The sequence below is a fragment of the Sceloporus occidentalis genome, unplaced genomic scaffold, assembly GCF_023333645.1.
Source record: "Sceloporus occidentalis isolate IW3139 unplaced genomic scaffold, rSceOcc1.0.p SCAF_6, whole genome shotgun sequence".
Taxonomy (NCBI): domain Eukaryota; kingdom Metazoa; phylum Chordata; class Lepidosauria; order Squamata; family Phrynosomatidae; genus Sceloporus; species Sceloporus occidentalis.
The window spans coordinates 74,072,176-74,090,799 of NW_028316986.1; the positions used below are offsets into that span (position 1 = coordinate 74,072,176).

General features: G+C 38.3%; 1 protein-coding gene across 5 annotated transcripts in view; it reads right to left on the reverse strand.

Annotated features, from left to right (window-relative positions):
* The window catches only part of QKI (QKI, KH domain containing RNA binding), a 165,447-nt gene that overhangs the window by 55,370 nt on the left and 91,453 nt on the right, over positions 1-18,624 (reverse strand). For all 5 annotated transcript variants that reach the window (XM_089530066.1, XM_089530065.1, XM_089530063.1 and 2 more), the window contains exon 4: positions 13,335-13,478. In XM_089530066.1, the coding sequence (XP_089386192.1) occupies positions 13,335-13,478 (144 nt within the window). The remainder of the gene's footprint in view (positions 1-13,334; positions 13,479-18,624) is intronic.

Here is an 18,624-nt window from a genome sequence, read left to right on the forward strand (position 1 = left end):
TTCCTTCTTCTTCCTTTTCCTGCGGACATACCCCCAAAAAGCCCTTTTTATTGTTCTTAACCTCTCTAGCAAGCCTGAGTTCATTCTGCATTTTAGCTTTTCTGATTTTACCCATACATGTGCTGGCTATTTGTTTAAATTCCTCTTTGGTGATTTCCACATTTTCCATTTCTTATACATGTTCTGTTTAAAATTTAGCTCAGTTGAAAGTTCTTTAGTCATCCATTCTGGTTTCTTCTGATACCTCCCATTTTTCTTCCTCATTGAAACTGTTTGAAATTGTGCCTTCAGTATATCCCCTTTGAAAAACTCCTATCCGTCTTGAACTCCCTTCTCTTTTAATATTCCTGACCATGAGATCAATCCTAGTATTTCTTTAAAATCAGCTCTTTTAAAGTCTAGAATGTGTGTCTGACTATGCCTGGCTTCTCCTTTCCACAGTTCCGGATCCCCTTGCATAAGGGAAAATCCACCTATGCTCAAGCCCCATAGGAGATAATGAGGGTGTGTGCATGTGGCGGCGTGGCGCATGTGCACCATGGGCACACACACCATTGTTCTCCCCATGCTTCCACGTAAGCTGGAAGCTGCGTAAAATGCATCCGCGCATGACACACTGTGTAACAAATTCCAGGATAACATGATCACTCCCACCTAAGAATCCCACCACTTGCACTCCATTACCAGGTCATCCCTGTTGATTAAGATCAGATCTAAAATAGCTGACCCCCTTGTTGCCTCTCCCATCTTTTGGACAATGAAACTGTCTTCAAGGCAAGTGAGGAATTTGCTAGACCTTGAGGATTTGGCTGAGTTTGAATTCCAGCAAATATCAGGATAGTTGAAGTCACCTATCACTACTACATCTCTCCTTTCTGAGTGTGTGGTCATCTATTCTAGAAAAGCTTCATCCAATTCCTTCATCTGACTTGGGGGTCTGTAGTAGACTCTCACACTAACATCCCTATTGTTTCCCTCCCCTTTAATTTTTATCAATTCAAGGGCAGTTAACAACAGAATGCTCCTAAAATCAAAGATATACTATTAACTTGGCCAGGAATTTCCACAGTGAGGAAGCCTTGCAAAATGAAGTAGATGTGGAGTGGAAAAACCTACTCTGCACAGCTTGATAGACAGTGCAACCTCAAATGATACTCTGATTTTCAAACCTGTAATGTAAAGCCATGGCAAATTTGGCACTCCTAAACAGAATAGATATTGAGTCCTAAACAGAATAAATATTGAGAGTGTCCACTGGACAACAAAGGTTTCCTTCCACAAGAACAGAGCGTAAAGTGGCTCTTGTGTGTGTATATGTACCTTCAGGTCAACTGTCAACTTAAAGCAACTCTGTGAGAATTTCATAGAGTTTTCTCAGACAAGGAATATTCAGAGGTGGTTTTGCCAGTTCCTTCATCTAAAATATAGTCTTCAAAGTATTCAGCTATGACAAGAAGAATGGTATTGCTCTCATGGCGGACAGACTGAATCTGAAGGGAGAGTAACACTGGCAAGAAAGAGCATGTATACAAGAGAAGATAGAAAGAAGTTTGCATCAAATTTACTCAGTTCTAAGACTTCTCAATGAGAGAACCTAGTAAACAAATGTATTTCTTATTATCCAGAACATCTAAAAAGAGTTCTGAATTGTAAGTGTGCACTATATAGGAGGATGTCAATCTGTTTTCAACTTCCTAGTTAAATTTCAATTACAAGTAATATAACGGCACGGTGACTAGAATGGAAAGGCACACAATGTCAAAAACATGTACTTTAATTAAATGTAAATTTAATTTACATTTATGGTGATGAGGAGGAATCTGTACTCAAGACAAGAGGCTACTGTCAGAACAAAACATGGAGAAACAGAATGGTATGCAACTGGCAAAGGGGTCAGACAATGCTGTATCCTTTCACCCTATCTGTTCAACTTGTATGCAGAACATATTATAAGAAAAGTGGGCACAAAAGAAGGAGGAGTGAAAATAGACGGAAGGAATATCAACAATCTAAGATATACAGATGGCACCATAGTACTAGCAGAAAACTTCACAGACCTGGAACACCTATTAAGGAAGATTAAAGAAGGAAGTGCAAAGGCATGGTTAATGTTGAACATAAAGGAAACAAAGCTAATTACCACCGACAACCTTCACAAGTTCAACCTAGAAAATGAAGAAATAGAAATAGTAAAAGAATTCTCATATCCGAGATCAAACAGTGATAGAACTGAAGACTGCAGTCAGGAAATCAGAAGAAGATTAAGAACAGGAAGGGTGGCTATGAAAGAACTAGAAAAGATTCTAAAATACAAAGATATACAACTGAGCACAAAACAAACTCAAGCTGAATCCAGAGAAAACAGAGGTACTCGTGATAGGTGCCCCTGACCTAGACGGGGAAATTTGCCACCCAGTCCTGGATGGGGTTACGCTCCCCCTAAAGGACAAAGTTCGCAGTTTGGGAGTACTCCTGGACTCATCGTTACAGTTATCATCTCAAGTTAATGTGATGGCCAGGAGTCGGCTGATACGCCAACTGCGTCCCTGTCTGGACCAGAGGGACCTTGAAACGGTAGTACATGCACTGGTAACCTCTCGCTTGGACTTCTGTAATGCACTCTACATGGGGCTACCTTTGTACCAAGTTCAGAAGCTTCAACTGGTTCAAAATGCTGCAGCCAGATTGGTCACGGGAACTTCTAGAACCGACCATATAACACCTGTACTAAAATCTTTACACTGGCTGCCAATTAGCTTCCGGGCGCAATACAAAGTGTTGGTCGTCACCTATAAAGCCCTACATGGCTTAGGCCCGAGTTACTTGAGGGAGCATCTCTCCCTACATAATCTGCCCCGCACGCTCAGAACTACAAGGAAATATGTCCTTGAATAGCCAAAAGTAAGATTGGCAGTGACACACCAAAGAGTTTACTCTACAATGGCTCCAACTCATTGGAATGTGCTTCTGGAAGAGATTCGCCTGAGCTCGACAGTGGAGACCTTCAAGAAGGCATTAAAAACGTATCTCTTCCAGAAAGCATACCCTCCCGATTTGTAGAATTTGGTTCCTAATGGATGAAGTTTCTTATCCAATGCCCGACTGTCGTTTATATATGTTTTTAAAATTTTTGATTGTATTTCCAGAATTGTATGGATTATTTGATAATTGTACTATGACTTGGATCACAGAATTTTAATGATGTAAACCGCTTTGATCGGAAGGAAAGGCGGTATATAAATAAAAGTTTTATTATTATTTATTATTATTAAAAGTTAGAATTATACAAGCCATTGTATTCCCTATCATCATGTATGGATGTGAAAGCTGGACAGTTAGGAAAGAAGATAGTAAGAAAATCCATTCATTTGAGATGTGGTGCTGGAGAAGAGTCCTGAGGACAGCTAAAAGGACAAACAAATGGGTCCTAGAGCAGATCAAGCCGGAAACCTCCCTGGAAGCCAAGATGACCAAACTGAGGCTGTAGTACTTCGGACACATCATTGGAACAGACAATAAAGCTGGGAAAGGTGGAGGGAAGTAGGAAGAGAGGAAGACCACATGCTAGATCAGCGGTTCCCAACTTTTGTTGGGCCACGACCCCCATTGCAGGAGAAAGTCCTGCCCGCCACCTCCCTCATTGGTTGGGAAGCCAAATGGGGGCGGGACTTTCGACCACCTACAAGCCCCAGCGGCCTTTGCGGCCGAAAGTCCCACCCCTACCTGGCCTCCCAACCAATCAGCCCCGCCCTTGATCCCTTCTACCCGCAGGTGCCTTCAATGGCACCCGCGAGGAGAAGCAGAGAAGGAGGCAGCAGCCCCGACCCTTCCCCTCGTGGGTGCCTTCAATGGCACCCGCGAGGAGAAGGGAAGAGGCGGCCCCGGCCCCTTCTCGCGGTTGCCAGCACTAGCGCCGGCACCCGCGGGGGAAAAGGGAGGAGGGGGAGGCAGGGGGAATCCCAATCTGGCAACCCCCAAGAAAGGGTCAAGCGACCCCCAAAGGGGTCATGACCCCCAGGTTGGGAACCCCTGTGCTAGATGGATGGACTCTATTAAGGAGGTCACAGACATTAAGCAGAGCCGTGGAAGACAGGGAGTCTTGGAGATGTCTCATCCATAGAGTCATCATAAACTGAGATCAACTCAAGGAAAGTTAACAACAAAAATTAATTACTAGAAAGATCTGTGTATTTTCTTTCCATTTTTTTATAAATCAGACTCCTATATTTGATTATACGGACCAAAGGAACTTACAACAGTGATGTCTACAACAGATTATGGGGCACTAACATTACAGCATTATTTTTTTTGAATTAGGATTAAAGAAACATGCCTCTGTTTAAGATGATTAAACTAGGCTTCTAGACATAGAAAGCAAATTAAATTCTACAAACTGTTAGGGATAAGATTATGATGACCATCGCAAGGCTTGAAAATATCTGATTTTAATCTTTTCTCTTAAGTGCTGTTTAGGGTTTAGATTTACAGGCTTACACATGTAACATGACAATTCTACACATCAGACAACTTGACCCAGTGTTTCTCAGACCTTTTACCCTTGTTACCCGTTTCACATCTACATGTGGACCCCACTTCCCACCCCCCACCTGACATAGTATATGAGTAAACATTTTGTTTTAGTATGTGCATTTTCATCCACACATTCATGCATATTAATATTTTAACATTTTAAAAGGAAATAACATTGTTCAAATTAGATCAATTTAATTTAAATGAATTCAGTACAGCCCTACTCACATGCATCAATGTTCACGCTCTTTCATTCTCTCCTTCACTCACATACATACTCATTTACTCTCTCACACACACAGTCACATAAACATTCATTCAATTAAAGTAAATTTTACTTCTAGCTCTCTTAAAGGTTTATGAATATATTGAAAAGTTAATTTGACAATTTGACTAGCCAATAATTTCCTTGAACAACTGTATGTCAAAACAGTTCAGTAGCATTTATTTTTCTATAACTGCAATTGGGAATTCAAATGGATTGATTGGATCCATTCCTTCTGGATTAAATCCAGATTTATATAAAGGGATGATTTTAACAGATTTCTGAACAAGTATGTGCTTTCTGGAGCATCCTTCAGACAAGCAGAGCACTATTAAATGCGTCTTCAGAGTAAAAGCTGTAGTCTCAATCTATCCCATCAATGCTGTGCCTCTTTTAAAAGAGTTGAGCAAATAAGAAGAGCTGTAACACACCAAGACTGATTTAAGCCTGATTTAAGTGACTCAATCCTGCACTGACCAAATAGATGTTTATGGCAAACCCGCAAATAGATCATGTACACATCAATGCTCTCCTTTTCATGTTTCCCAAGAATCTGTATTCAAAGGTAAGTTGCCTCCAGTACTAGTGGTAATATAACCATTGACCTGAAGTTTCCACCATTAGGCTTTACTAGATGACTTTAGGTCCTGTATCATGTGAAGGGGGAAATATGATTCATTTTGGGAGTCATTATCAAAGCAACAAAAAATACAACTGCCAATATAATGCCTTTATATAAATCTCTTGTGTGACTCTGATTAGAACATAATTTGGAGTTTTGGTTACTAAACTTTCCCAAAAAGCTGTAAAGTTGGAAAATGTGCAAAACAGGGCAACCCAGATTATTAAGGGGCTAGAGCAACTCCCTATGAGAAAAAAGTACAATATTTGGGGGTGATTAGCTTAGAAGAAAGAAAAATAAAAGGAATAGCATAAACATACATAATATACATTTGAAAATAAATTCTCCCCCACCCCACAGCATTGTGCTGACAATATTGGGTTGAAGTTTTCTTTTGAGCAATCTACCACAAACCCAAAATCCATTTTCTGTTCAGTCACTGCCAGCTCAGACCCTATCAACATATATGTACACAGTTAGGTCCCCCCACCATATGAATCACAGTTCTTTACAACGAATCACATTTGTCATTTGAATGTGCACCTCTCCCTTTGTGCACAATTGATGTACACTGAGTTAAGGCTGGTGTTTTTGTGTCCCAATGTTACAATATTCTTCACTATATTGTTTATTTGTTTATTTATTTATGGCATTTATACCCCGCCCTTCAGCCCTAAAGGCTCTCACATATTATGTATGTGATGTTACTCTTAAATACATGGGATTTAAAGTAGAAGTACAATTACATAAAGGGTGTAATTAAAGTTTGAACTAGAAAAGTTTTCACATTTGAATCATCATAATTTATTTATATAGTGCCATCAATGTATATGGAACTTTGCATGTAAAAAGAACAACAAAAAGCTGCCAGCACTGCCAAAGGCATACAGTCTAAAAATTATATACACAGGGGTGGGGGTGGGGAGGCAGGACAATAATGAATCAGTTTCAGTGAGTAGCAATTGTGTAAGTTTCACAATCACTTACACTAACTTTTTCCATTATGGTATTTATGCTATTTTGAAGAGGTAAAATGCCCATTAAATTTGCTTCTATTCTATACAATTTTTAAATCATAAAAAATCACAGCCCAACTTACTTTTTCTGGGAGGGGCTTATCAACCTTTGGAAGACCTGGAACATGACACAAAAACTGGAATTAGAAAGGGGAAGCCCCTTACCTATTCGGAGAATTCTTCCTAAGTGACCCCTGTCCAGCCAAGTACTAGGTGAGAGCACTGGAAATTTAACTACCAATGCACAAGAAGTTCCATATTGCAGAAGGACACAAGCTGTTTGAAGCAGAGGTATTACTTACTCCCCACAGTTTCTATCTTTTAGTCATAAAAAATATTTTCCCAGAGGGAAGCAGTAGGGATACTTGACCAGACAATGACACTTTGGAAGAACTCCAGTTACAGGGGAAGCAACCTCCATTTCTCATGCAAATTGTCCTATCCAATTATGGGCCTGGGAAAATAAAAGCAGTATCCAAAGAATTAGAATTATTTCAAGCACATTACTACTGGGAACAACAGATTATGCTGTCCAGAAGAAGGTAGGTTCAAATGAGGCCTCATAAGTCTGGAAAGTGTATAGTGCAAGATATTATCAAGAATTCTGATAAAATACATTTGTACCCCAAGATTAAAATATGAGACACATCTCTGTGTAATCATCCAATAGAAAATGATTTGCTCCTTAGATTTTCACATTTCAGTGTACACACACACACACACTTCCCCACAGGCCCTTGATACAGCATTTCGTCCTCAGCGGACACAAACAGCTTGAAGCCACCCCTTGACAAAGTTGGATTGGGGCCACGGCAAACACAGGTTGAGACCCCAATCCAACCCAAATAGCAGTAGCAAAGAGCTGCTCCTATTTGGGGGGGGGGGATGGAGGGGCCCCACCACAGCTTGGGGGCATGTGGAAGCCCCCTGGAAGCTGCCTGGCGTGTAATCGCTGGCTTGACTTCTGGGTGACTTGGAGATGTAGTGCATGTAAATGCCAAGCAGCAAGCCGGTTTGAAGCCAGCTGAAGCTGCTGGTCTGTTTCAGCCCATGGCTTAGTATAAAAAAAATAGTTTCATGAGGACAAAACAGTTAAGGTCACACATGAGATGAAAACAAGCCTACATTTTCCCAATAAAAATTATACTGCACCAACATGAGATTTAACTTTACAGAGGATGCAATAAAACTCAGAATGTCTGGGGGCAGGACCTGAAGACAAGTCTGGAAAAGCTTTAAATTACAAAACCACTATCGCCACTGAAAATAGCACAATGAAGTACACCCACAAATCCTTCTCATCTAATATACTTTTTAAAAATAGCAAAAGTGAATCTACATTAACTCAACACTATTTTTGTCAACTGTCTATACCTAAACATTTCTGGAAAAAACATATCCAAAACAGAAAGTAATTCTCCTGGAGTTTAATGAGCACATCTGCTTTTTTTTTTTTCAGCCTTATCCAGTAAGCTATTTACAGTATCAAGCAGCTTTAAAACCTAATTTAGTTCAAACAGAAGAAAATAACCTGTTACTTGTGCTTCAAAATTAGCAAGTAAGAACACAGAATTCACAGGCGAAAGAGGGGGGAAATTAAATTGGAAGGGACCATGCTTTTATGTTCTCAATAATAAATTTCATAAAGACAGCAATGATAGTCTGTTGGAGTATAAAAAGAAAGAAAGAGTACTGGGGCACCAATAAGACTAGCCAATTTATTTCAACATAAACTTCTGATTCTCCATCTGAAGAAAGTGACCAGACTCTATAAAAACCTAGACTAATTAAACTAGTTGTCCTTAAAAGGTTAAGAGTTTTCCTCAATTTCACCAATGTTTATTTTATGTAAACTAACTTTTGAGATGTGCTGACTTGTTGCAAATCACATACAACACAGTTTAAGTCAACTTCTGCAAAAGAAACTGATGCAGCTTTGAGAGCATGTTTCATTGCTGGCAGCAATCACCAGGTCTCATTTGAGGAAAAATGATATAAAACAGAAGGCTCACCTCACAAGTAAGAATAAATGCTGGATAGCCCTTCTATAAGTTAAGACCCAATTCACTTATTTAAGGAACCAGAAGAAAGTAAGTAATGCATGCTTCTCCAATCTTTGCTTCTGTTGTTAACTGATATCCATATTTCTGACATGACAGGTTAAGTGGGAGCTAGCTGTAATGATCTGAATGTTGCACTAGTACTCCTGGAGACCAAGGAGAGCCTGCTTGGCCATGCTTCTCTGATGGCAAAAGCTATCATATTTGCTTAGGTGCCATCAGTTGTAGCACTATGTTGCTCTTCTTCATTATAGGGTTTGTTCATAACTTAGTTGTGTGTGCCTTCAAGTAGTTTCCAATTTACAGCAACTCTAAGACAAACCTAACATGGAATTTTCTTGGCAAGATTTGTTCAGAGCCTTTGCCTTTTTAGAAGGGTGAGAGAGTATGACTTGTGCAAGGTTACCCATTAGGTTACCATGGCTGAGTAAGTAGTTGAACCCTTGTCTCCAGAGCTGAAGTTTAATGCTTAAACGGCTATGCTATGTATTTTGCTTGTACAAAATTAAGGGTTTTATTCTTTTAACTTTTCTTCAGTATGCTAAACAGTATACAGTGGATCCTTGTTATCCGCTGGGGTTTGGTTCCAAGATCCCCCGTGTATAACAAAATCCGTGTATGCTCAAGTCCCATTAAGAATAATGACATAGAAAAATGGTGTCCCTAATAAAAAATGGAACATCAAGGTAAATTTATACTTTTTTGGAACATTTCCAAACCGTGTATGCTTAAATCCGTGTATAAAAAATCCGTGTATAAGAAGGGCCGACTGTAATTTTATATACTAATGAAGATAATATAGCAATGCCAAAATAAATAGAAACAGCAGCTTCATTTATATACCGCTTCATACTGCACTAAGGAGTCTCTAAGCAGTTTATAACTGTAAACTAAATGCCCCCAACAAGCGGAGTACTCATTTTAGCAACCTCAGAAGGATTCCAGGCCGAGTCAACCCTGGAGCCCTTGGCTGGGATTGAACTCACAACCTTGTGGCTTGTGAGTGAGTGGCTGCAGTACCAGCATTTAAACAATGTGCCACCAGGACTCCCAAGGTATGTAAAACACAAAATAGCTTGTGCCTCAAAGGAAGCTCCTCATCACAAAAAAAGCAGTCAAAGGAGGACTGACTAGACACAGTAGTTTCCAAAAGCAACAAAATTCTCAGTCTCAGTTGGAAAAGCACAAAAGTTAGCCTGCTTTAGCCCATTATAGTCTCCTGGAACTAATCTGGAAATAATCCACAATGGGCACACTCCTATGTTTGAGGGGCTACAACATTTAATGCAGATCCCATGTGACATGCATGCATGTATGTGTGTGTGCATATCTCTTTTGAATAAGTATCTCATAGGTTGTACTTCTTGAATTTCTATGCCTTCAGGCCCCGCTGTTCACAGTGCTTACTTAACAGGTACCTCTACCACTCCCCATGTGAACTGAATCTATATCTGAGCATGATTCTGATTTGCACTTGTTGCATTTGACCAATAGGCTGTCCATTAAAATCTATGCTTCAGTGTATTCACATGCCAGCTTTCTGGCACCATCATTAAGCACAATCAAAAATTTCAGTTCAATAGTTTAGACCATAGTTAACCTTCATCACTGCTAATACTGGCATCAACAAACTGTTTACTCACCACTGGATGGTGGGAGAGGGAGACCATTGGTTCTAGAAAACAATTATGTGATCCTGAGGGCACTCCCAACTTAAAAACGTTAAGTCAAAAAGAAACAGTTTTATATCTGTATTGAAGTTAGAGAACAACTTTTAGTACAAAACCTATAAAGGTTGAAAATAAAAGCAATTCTAGTACTTTTGGATCACATTTGATAAGCCAACTAAGCAGTATTGATGAAGAACTACATTTCTGTAAATTGTCCTTCTAATGTCATATGTGGTGCTGTACTCTACACGTTTCAAATATCTAGCATTAGCCACAACTATTCAAACAATTTTGTCCTCAAAAATCTATGTTATTGCCAAGCAATAAACAAGTTTATAAGTAAATAAAATCCACAATGAAATGGATACATAAAACCACTTTCACATGTGTTAAAACATTAACAAAAAAACACAAAAAACAGAAGTACATAACTAAAATTACAGAACAGAAGAAAGATTTACATTAAAAATCTTGGTGTCTAGGGGGAAAAAAGGTTACTAACCATGTGCAGTTAGTAAGCAACAGCATACATCACAGAAGCATTCTTATCAGAATACCTCAATCTTTTTATCCTGATCTAAACTGATTAAACATCTCACTTTTCCCTAGGGCTTATGAATTAGTTCTTTGACTACATTTTTACAGCAAATTTAATACAGCCAAGTGCAAAAAAATAATAATGATATTACAAAAAAAAAAAAAACACCCTGCTACAACCTATTCTCTCTGTCCCTCTGTCTCTCTCTCTCTCTCTCTCACACACACACACACAACACACACTTTTTTACTGAGACCAATTCTACAAGCAAAGATCGTAGCCACAACACTGTAACACATACATCTTTCAACAAAACTAACTGTTTTATGATGAGGGATTCAAGCTTTAAGGGTTTTTATTAAGAAATCATCAAAAAGTGACTGACTGACAAAGTGGGACTAATGTAATGTATTTATGTATTATTTATTTATGTGTTATTGCATTATGGGTCAAAATGTTCAAAATGTTAAAGGGAAATCAAAATATGATGCTTTTAACAGATAAAAGTGAGTAATCTTATATTCTTATGCTGTCTTCACTGTTTTCAAAAAGGCACTTAACATTAGGCATTAGCAATGTGTGTTCTTAAATGTAGACATCTAAATCTGTTAAAATGAAAGTAACTAACTACATTTTAATTCATAGACAGCTCTAATTATTAACAAGTAAATATATTTAGAATTGAGTTATTGCTCTCAAATAAAGTTCTACCAAGCCAGCAATAACCAAATTATGCTAGTAAATTTTATAATGTATCATCATTTAAGTGTGAAAAACATAATCTGAACAAGCTGGATGTGTACATGTGAGTGTTGTTGTTATATAAATAACATTGCTTATAACATAGCAAAATTAAAACAGCTAGATAACCATAGCATATAAGATTTAAAACATGACAATTAAAAAGAAAATCAACAAATGTTGTCCCCAGATTATTTATGCTAACTCTCTGCTTTGTATAATGAACTCTTAAATTATGTTCATTAAACAATTTTTGAATATGGTACTACAGTATGTATACATGTGTGTATAATATTCTGATACTATTTTCTTTCCTTTGCATGGAAGACACTTATATTAAATTTTAACAAGCATTCCACTGAAAATAGTATATAGCACACTGTTTAACTCCTTGAAAACATTTTAAAATTCTACATATCCTGACCGTATGGTGCCTGTAAGCGCATATGAACATATAGAATGAAATCTCTCCTTCTCCAAAATGTTATCGTTCTGCAGCTTAAATGGCAATATACCTATGAATGAGTAATCCATAGTAAATCAGAAGCTGTCTATATATTTTAAACATTTTGTTCTATTACCACAAGGAAATCTTTTCTTAAAAACCGCCTCACTCATACATTTCAGTTATAGGAATGTGTGCCTAACAAGGCAATTTATGGAGGAAGAACACAAAATCTGTTAAAAAATAACAAATAGCTGACTAAATCTGAAGTTGAACACAATTATGAAATCAAGCTTTCACAGTCAAGGATTCAGAATTTAGCAGGTGGACACAATTTATAACATTGCTTTAAGTGTGTCCAAGGAGTCTGCTATGCTATGCTATGCCCAAGGAGTTTGCTATGCTCTGTGGAAATTTATCACCAGCCTACTTTGAGTGGCAATCCTTCATATTATGTCACAAGTTTAAAAAGTAATTTGTCACGCAGCACAGGTGTTCTTCTAACTTTTTAAGTCAACAGCTTCATGCAGCTCTCCAGACTGTGGCCAAAGGTCTCTGAAACAATCCACAGTTCTCATGTATCATCTACTTATGTATACTCTATTTTTAAAATCATATAGGTTAGAGGTGCTCCTGGTCGTTCAAAAGGCAGATCAGATAACAAAGATTCAGCTTGCGTGAAAACTGGGTTACAATCCCCCTGAAGACATACGTTTGCAGTATGGACTTATCCTGGGATTCTGAAGCTGCTAGGAGTGCTTTTACAGCTTGTGTGCCAACTGTACCCATTCCTTCAGACACCAGATCTGGCCATGTAACCAAAGGTACATACTTGGGTGCACTTTCTCGCTGGCTCCAAGTCATGTGTCATCTAAATGCCCTGCCTTGAAGCCAGCTGGAAATCTGATTATTTTAACTGTCTATTTCGCCCCTAAGTCTATGAAAGCTTATGATACAGCTTCTTTCTCTCAGGCCTGAAGCAGACAGGCAAAAAGTGCCATCTTCAGGCCTCTTCAGGGGCAGCGCATGCAGACAACGCACACCCCCAAGGCATCCGGAAGCCATGCCGAGCAGGGGAAAGCTGACACAAAAGGAGCGGAGAAAAGCTGCTCCTGCCAGTGTCCCATTTGGCACCGCGGCAGTGGTCTGCTTCCAGAGCAGGACATCTGGTTACTGCAGTTCTGTGTTGATCAGGGGCTCACCAGGGCTGGATTGGCCAGAGGCTGCTCTAAGCTGCCATCTGCTTCCCTATTCAGTCTCAGAGGTGCTACAAGATCATTTTAACTGTATTGCTCTTTTAAACTGTAAACCACCTTGTGTCCCAATTTTAGAAGGAAGGTGGATGGGGTGTGTGTGTGTATCCTAATTCTATACACATAGCAGATATTTTTGACTCTCTGAGTCAGATAACATATCTCAAAGCATGAATTTCAATATAGTTACTTACTGCAGGTACCAACAATTTTTTTACTTCTTCCACAGCCCTCTTCAGTTTGATTTCTGCTCTATTTTGAGCATCTTCCACAGTGATCAGTACATGCAAGTCTTCATTCAGATGTTCCCAATTGGGCTTGCCTCTATTTTGTTCTTCCTGGAAAAAACAAACAGCACATTTAATTTGTGTTCTTTCAACATAAACAGATTTCATACATTTGCATTATAAATCAAATCTCACCTAAAGATGTCACTGGTTTGTCACTAATATGGATTTTTGATACACAAAGCCATTTCCTAAATCACTGAATGAGGCTTGAATTTTGCCACTATTGCCCAAGAAAAAATATGGAATGTATTAATGGTTATTTTGGATCTTTTAATCATTTACAAGTTCCAAAAGTATCATTTGTGCATCATTTATTGACTTGGAAGACAACTTAGGACTTTCTACATTTGTCAATGAAACAATGGGATTACAGAAAACTGAAGGCAAACAGGCTGAATACCAACAAAACACTATGCCAGAAACTAAAAAAGAAAGGAAAGGAAAAGTATGAAATAGCAGACAGCATGTAATTGTCAAGGTATTCTTGATCTCCTAACAACCAAGGTAGGATAAACACAATAGTAACAGATTAAATTTATTGCTGTATTGGATCCATTGCAAAATAACATTATGTCTCGACCAGTTCACTGTATCTTGAAATTATAGGAGGGGGAAAAACTATGATATTTTGAAGGTGATTGTTGATGTGATAATAGTTTCAAAACTTTTCCAAAATAAGAATCCTTACACAGTGTAACAAGAGTATCTAAGACTTTGTTTAAATGAATAATCCATGGCCAGTACTACCAGTAAGCATACTGTGAGAGCTGCCTTAGGCAGTGAATGCTATGGAAGGCACAGACTGCCTCCCCCAATTAACTTTCACTGTGGTCCCTACTTTCCACTCCTGCTTTCACATGCTGTGGAAGATGCAGTTCTGCTGCTAGTATTAAAATAATGTACAACTGCCACTCCTATTGGCTTTTCTACCTGGAGTGTGGAAGGTGCTCCTTTGTCCTTTATTTCATGACCCAAAATGTCTTGGGGTTGTTCCCTGCCTAGTTATATATGGGAATGTAAGGGACCACTTGGAACAAGTGATATACCTGGCCAGCACTGAATATTATATTAAAGAACATTATAATAATTTGACATTTCATAGAGAAGTATGAAACAACTATGCAAATAGCCCATACATTGCCAAATCTAATTACAAATAAAAAGTAAAAGGCACAGAAAGATCTGGCTATTGCCACTGATTTAAAGGACATATACTGCAAGTTTGGAAACATACAGCTAATTCATCTACTGAATAAATTCATATTAAGAAATGTGAACATCGACTGTTCTACGTTGGTAGGCACTTACAAAATTAAAATATAGTCTTGAAAATAAATATAGTCTTGAAAATAAATAGCTGTCACACACACTGATTATTTAAACTAAACAACTGCCATCCTTAAAGTAGTCAGTCTCTGATTTGCACCACATATGTGGGACCAACTTGTTCAGACTTGATAATTTGCTTCCTGGAGAAACCATTGTGTCCAAGAAGTCACAGTACAATGGCCCTGGACTGTACCCATTACCCAAAACTTGTGAGTAGAGAGATCTTGTAGCACCTTTGAGACTAACTAAAGAAAGAGGTTGGCAGTATGAGTTTTCATAGACTTAAGTTTACTTTTTCAGAAGCATTCAATGGAGTGCTAAGCCAGTGACAGACTTATATATGCCCTAGGTGTGTGAGAATGTAAATTTAAATTCAAAATTCTTTGTGTATGGAAATGAATTGGGAAGCCCAGTTTTAACGATTGTTGTTTGTGAACAAGGGCATTGTGAACTAGCCATTGTGCGTGGAAATGAAATGGCAAATCCAATTTGGCATAGGAACTAGCCTGTGGTGAAGAGATTAGATGAGTGTAGGACTCCCCATGAAGATGGGGTCAGGTAGTGTTGAAATGTATGTAATGTGCCAGGAAGCCATTATCTTTGTTCAGTCGTTCAGGGACTGTTGTTCTAAAGTTTGAGATGGGAGACTGAAATATTATGCCACTGGTTTTTGTGTAGTCCCATTCCTAGTGTCTGATTTATGTCCATGTATCCTCTGGTGGAGGAACTGGTCTGTTTGCCCTATGTAGAGTGCTGACGGGCATTGATGACATTTTGACATAAATCACATTAGACAATGAACATGTGAAGGTCCCCCTAATATTGTGGGTGATGCCATTAGATTTGTGATGAGGAAAATTGAGACTGGAGCATGGATTTGGCGTGGCTTCCAGCCTCTTAGGACACATGCATTATTTAAACAGCATACCTTCAAAGTGACCCGAAGCAGCTCTATTTTGGCCTGTCTGTTCCAGCCCTATGTTAATTCAGAAATGTAGGATGAAATTTTCTTATCAAAACCACACTGGTAGAAGGTAGTAACATAACAAGAGTAAATCACATAATTACCTCACCAGTTACTCTATTATCCTAGCTGATTTCCTTCTTTTATTCTCTATAAATACGCAACTATCTGCAAACTTCTCTTTCCCTCTCTTTTTCACACATAAGCATAGCATTTTGCTCTTAAGTATTTAATATTGGACACAATAATGGCACAATAAACCTTCTAAGTAAAAAACAAACATATTTTGTCCACTGTTTCCAAGTAAAGCTGCCTTCAAACACAGTAAAGCATTATTAATTTTCTTCATCACCAAGAAAAAAGAGATGTTTAATAAAAGTTTAACTGAGCACTGCCACTGATGGGAAGAAAAGTGCAGAGCCACTACTTTCCATATCAAACAAAGCAGGTAATTAACAGTGATTCTGGCACAGTCCCTTATCACCAAAATACACAACACTGCTAAGTTCTCCTCAGTGCCACTTGCTCTGCTACAACAAAGCACAGCTGATGTTTCAGGGTCACATTCATTCATATAACACACAAGCATAAATTTATTTCTCAGACACTATAATTAAACACAAGAAGAATTCAACTCTAATATTCAGACAGGCTTGCATGTAAATGTAATATTTCCCCCATCAATGATTGCCTTTCATTTTGCAGTTTCAAGTAGCTACAGTTCACTTAGTTTTGATTGCACAGCAATTATATATGCAAATAATCCAAAAATGCTTCTAAAATTTCTAGATTGTGAGCAATCAACCCTATTCTTTTTCTTCTGTACATACAAGCCTCTCATTACAAGACAATTGTCTTTCATAGATCTGTCAACAGATGTCTTTTTCTTAAAATGTTAAAAAAATGAATAAATATGTTCAAGACACCACAGGCTGGATCCTGATTTAGTTGAGTGCAATGGAGAAGGAGAAGCAGACTCTGCCACCTGTCCTTCTCAACATCAACTGTTCCAAACCTCCTCCCACCACAACATTGCAAAAATGCCTCATAGATGGTTAAGGGGAACTTCTTGAAAGGGACATTTTTAACTGTCTCTCCAAATTTTGGGAAACCTACCCTCTTTATCCCACTATATCACAGCTCACACCATTCCACAAGATCCAACTGTCTTCTCTGTAGCATTGTCAATGAGCTAGAGCGCTACTACTGAGAGGAGAAAGTCTGGACAGTTGATTGCTGCACCCACTACGGTTGGACAGAATATTCAAATACTCGGAAGAAAAAAATAAGAAAGGTGTTCTTGAGTTTCCAAAAATCACAATGAGGAGACTCCTTCTCAATCCCTTTTCTTGTCCCCCCTGCCAGTTGTCAAATAGACTAAAGGACTATGCCTGCCCTCCCACCCTAAACTCATTTATTTCCTGCAATCCAGGAGTGTGGGGAGAGGCTGCTCAGCAAAGAGGACTGCCATCAAGGGATGTCAAGTGTGTGACAATAAAACCCGATAGCCAGTGTGTGACAATGAAAATCCATATTCATTGTGAACCTGTGGTCAGAACACAGGTATGGAGAATACAAACACCTTGGTCCTTTGTTTGGTTCCCCATCTCCATACACCTCATGTCATGCAGTGAGTAGGCAGGGGGACCAGGAGAAGATCCTTGAAGGCTACAACTTCTTGATCCTTGCCTGGAAGGGTACCCCTTCCTTGGCCCTTGCAGCATACACACAAACACACTGATACCATACAGCGATGGGCTGCCTCATTTTTGAAGACATCTTCAGCAGGGAGAAAATGATTCATTCTCAGGTTCAAGAACAAATAGTTTAATAGAGTGCATCACCAGCACCCAAAACACATGCACCTAAGTGTGGATCTAACCCCAGGTTTTTTTTAAAAGAAATATATCATGGAGGGAGCAAATCTCATAAAATTTTTGTCATGCTAAACATCAAACAATTTATCAATATTCCTGTAAGATTTTCAATGATATGTGAAGCACTTATGAACTGTAATTTTCATAAAAATAATTTTAAAAACGATACTGTTATGGGTCCAAAAATGTATATTGAGAACTAGATAACATATATCTCTTTAGTTATAATTGCTTAGCGTGTACAATGATAAAAATACATTGTTAAAATCTGCATTTCAGATCCAGGCACATGTAATTGCTTCCAATTTTAAATAAATTTAAAAGCCTAATATTAAACCACTTACAGCACAATACTATACATGTCCTCTGAAAAGTAAGATCCATTAATGGCGATTACTCACAACTTTGGTTCAAAACACACTGCAGAACTAATCCAGTTTGGGACTGCTTTAACTGCTGTGCCTTAAAACTAGGGAATTCTGGGAATTCTAGTTTTGTGAGACATCTCATCTTTAATCACAACATAATGACTTGTTATTGTTTATAGCTGTCAAAAAGTGGCCATCAAAGCTCCTTGTTAAAAGTCAGGATGAAGAGAATCATTTGTCACTTTCAAAGCATAAACAACTTTCCAGTATTAATTTCTATCTACTCAGAGGATTAGATGCTTTTAAAAGAAAATCTGTTTGAACCAAAGCACAGTACAGATTGTTTCAATATGCTTTAAATTGACTGCAATCTAATCAAGACCTAATTTTAAGATACTCTTTAACAGCATATAGTAATAAAATGGACTGCCCTTTTAAAAAGAAACTCACAGTTCACTTCATTAGCTATGGATAATTAACTAAATCACATTTAATACAATAGCACAATAATTAGCTCAGATTCCACAGGTTAGTAATTTATTTTACTAATGGTAAAAGTTGACTATTCAAAGTTGCTTATCACAGCTTACACTGGTTTAGCCTACTAACTTCATTTAACTGTTGGATCATGGGTATGAGCAACCACATCACCTTCT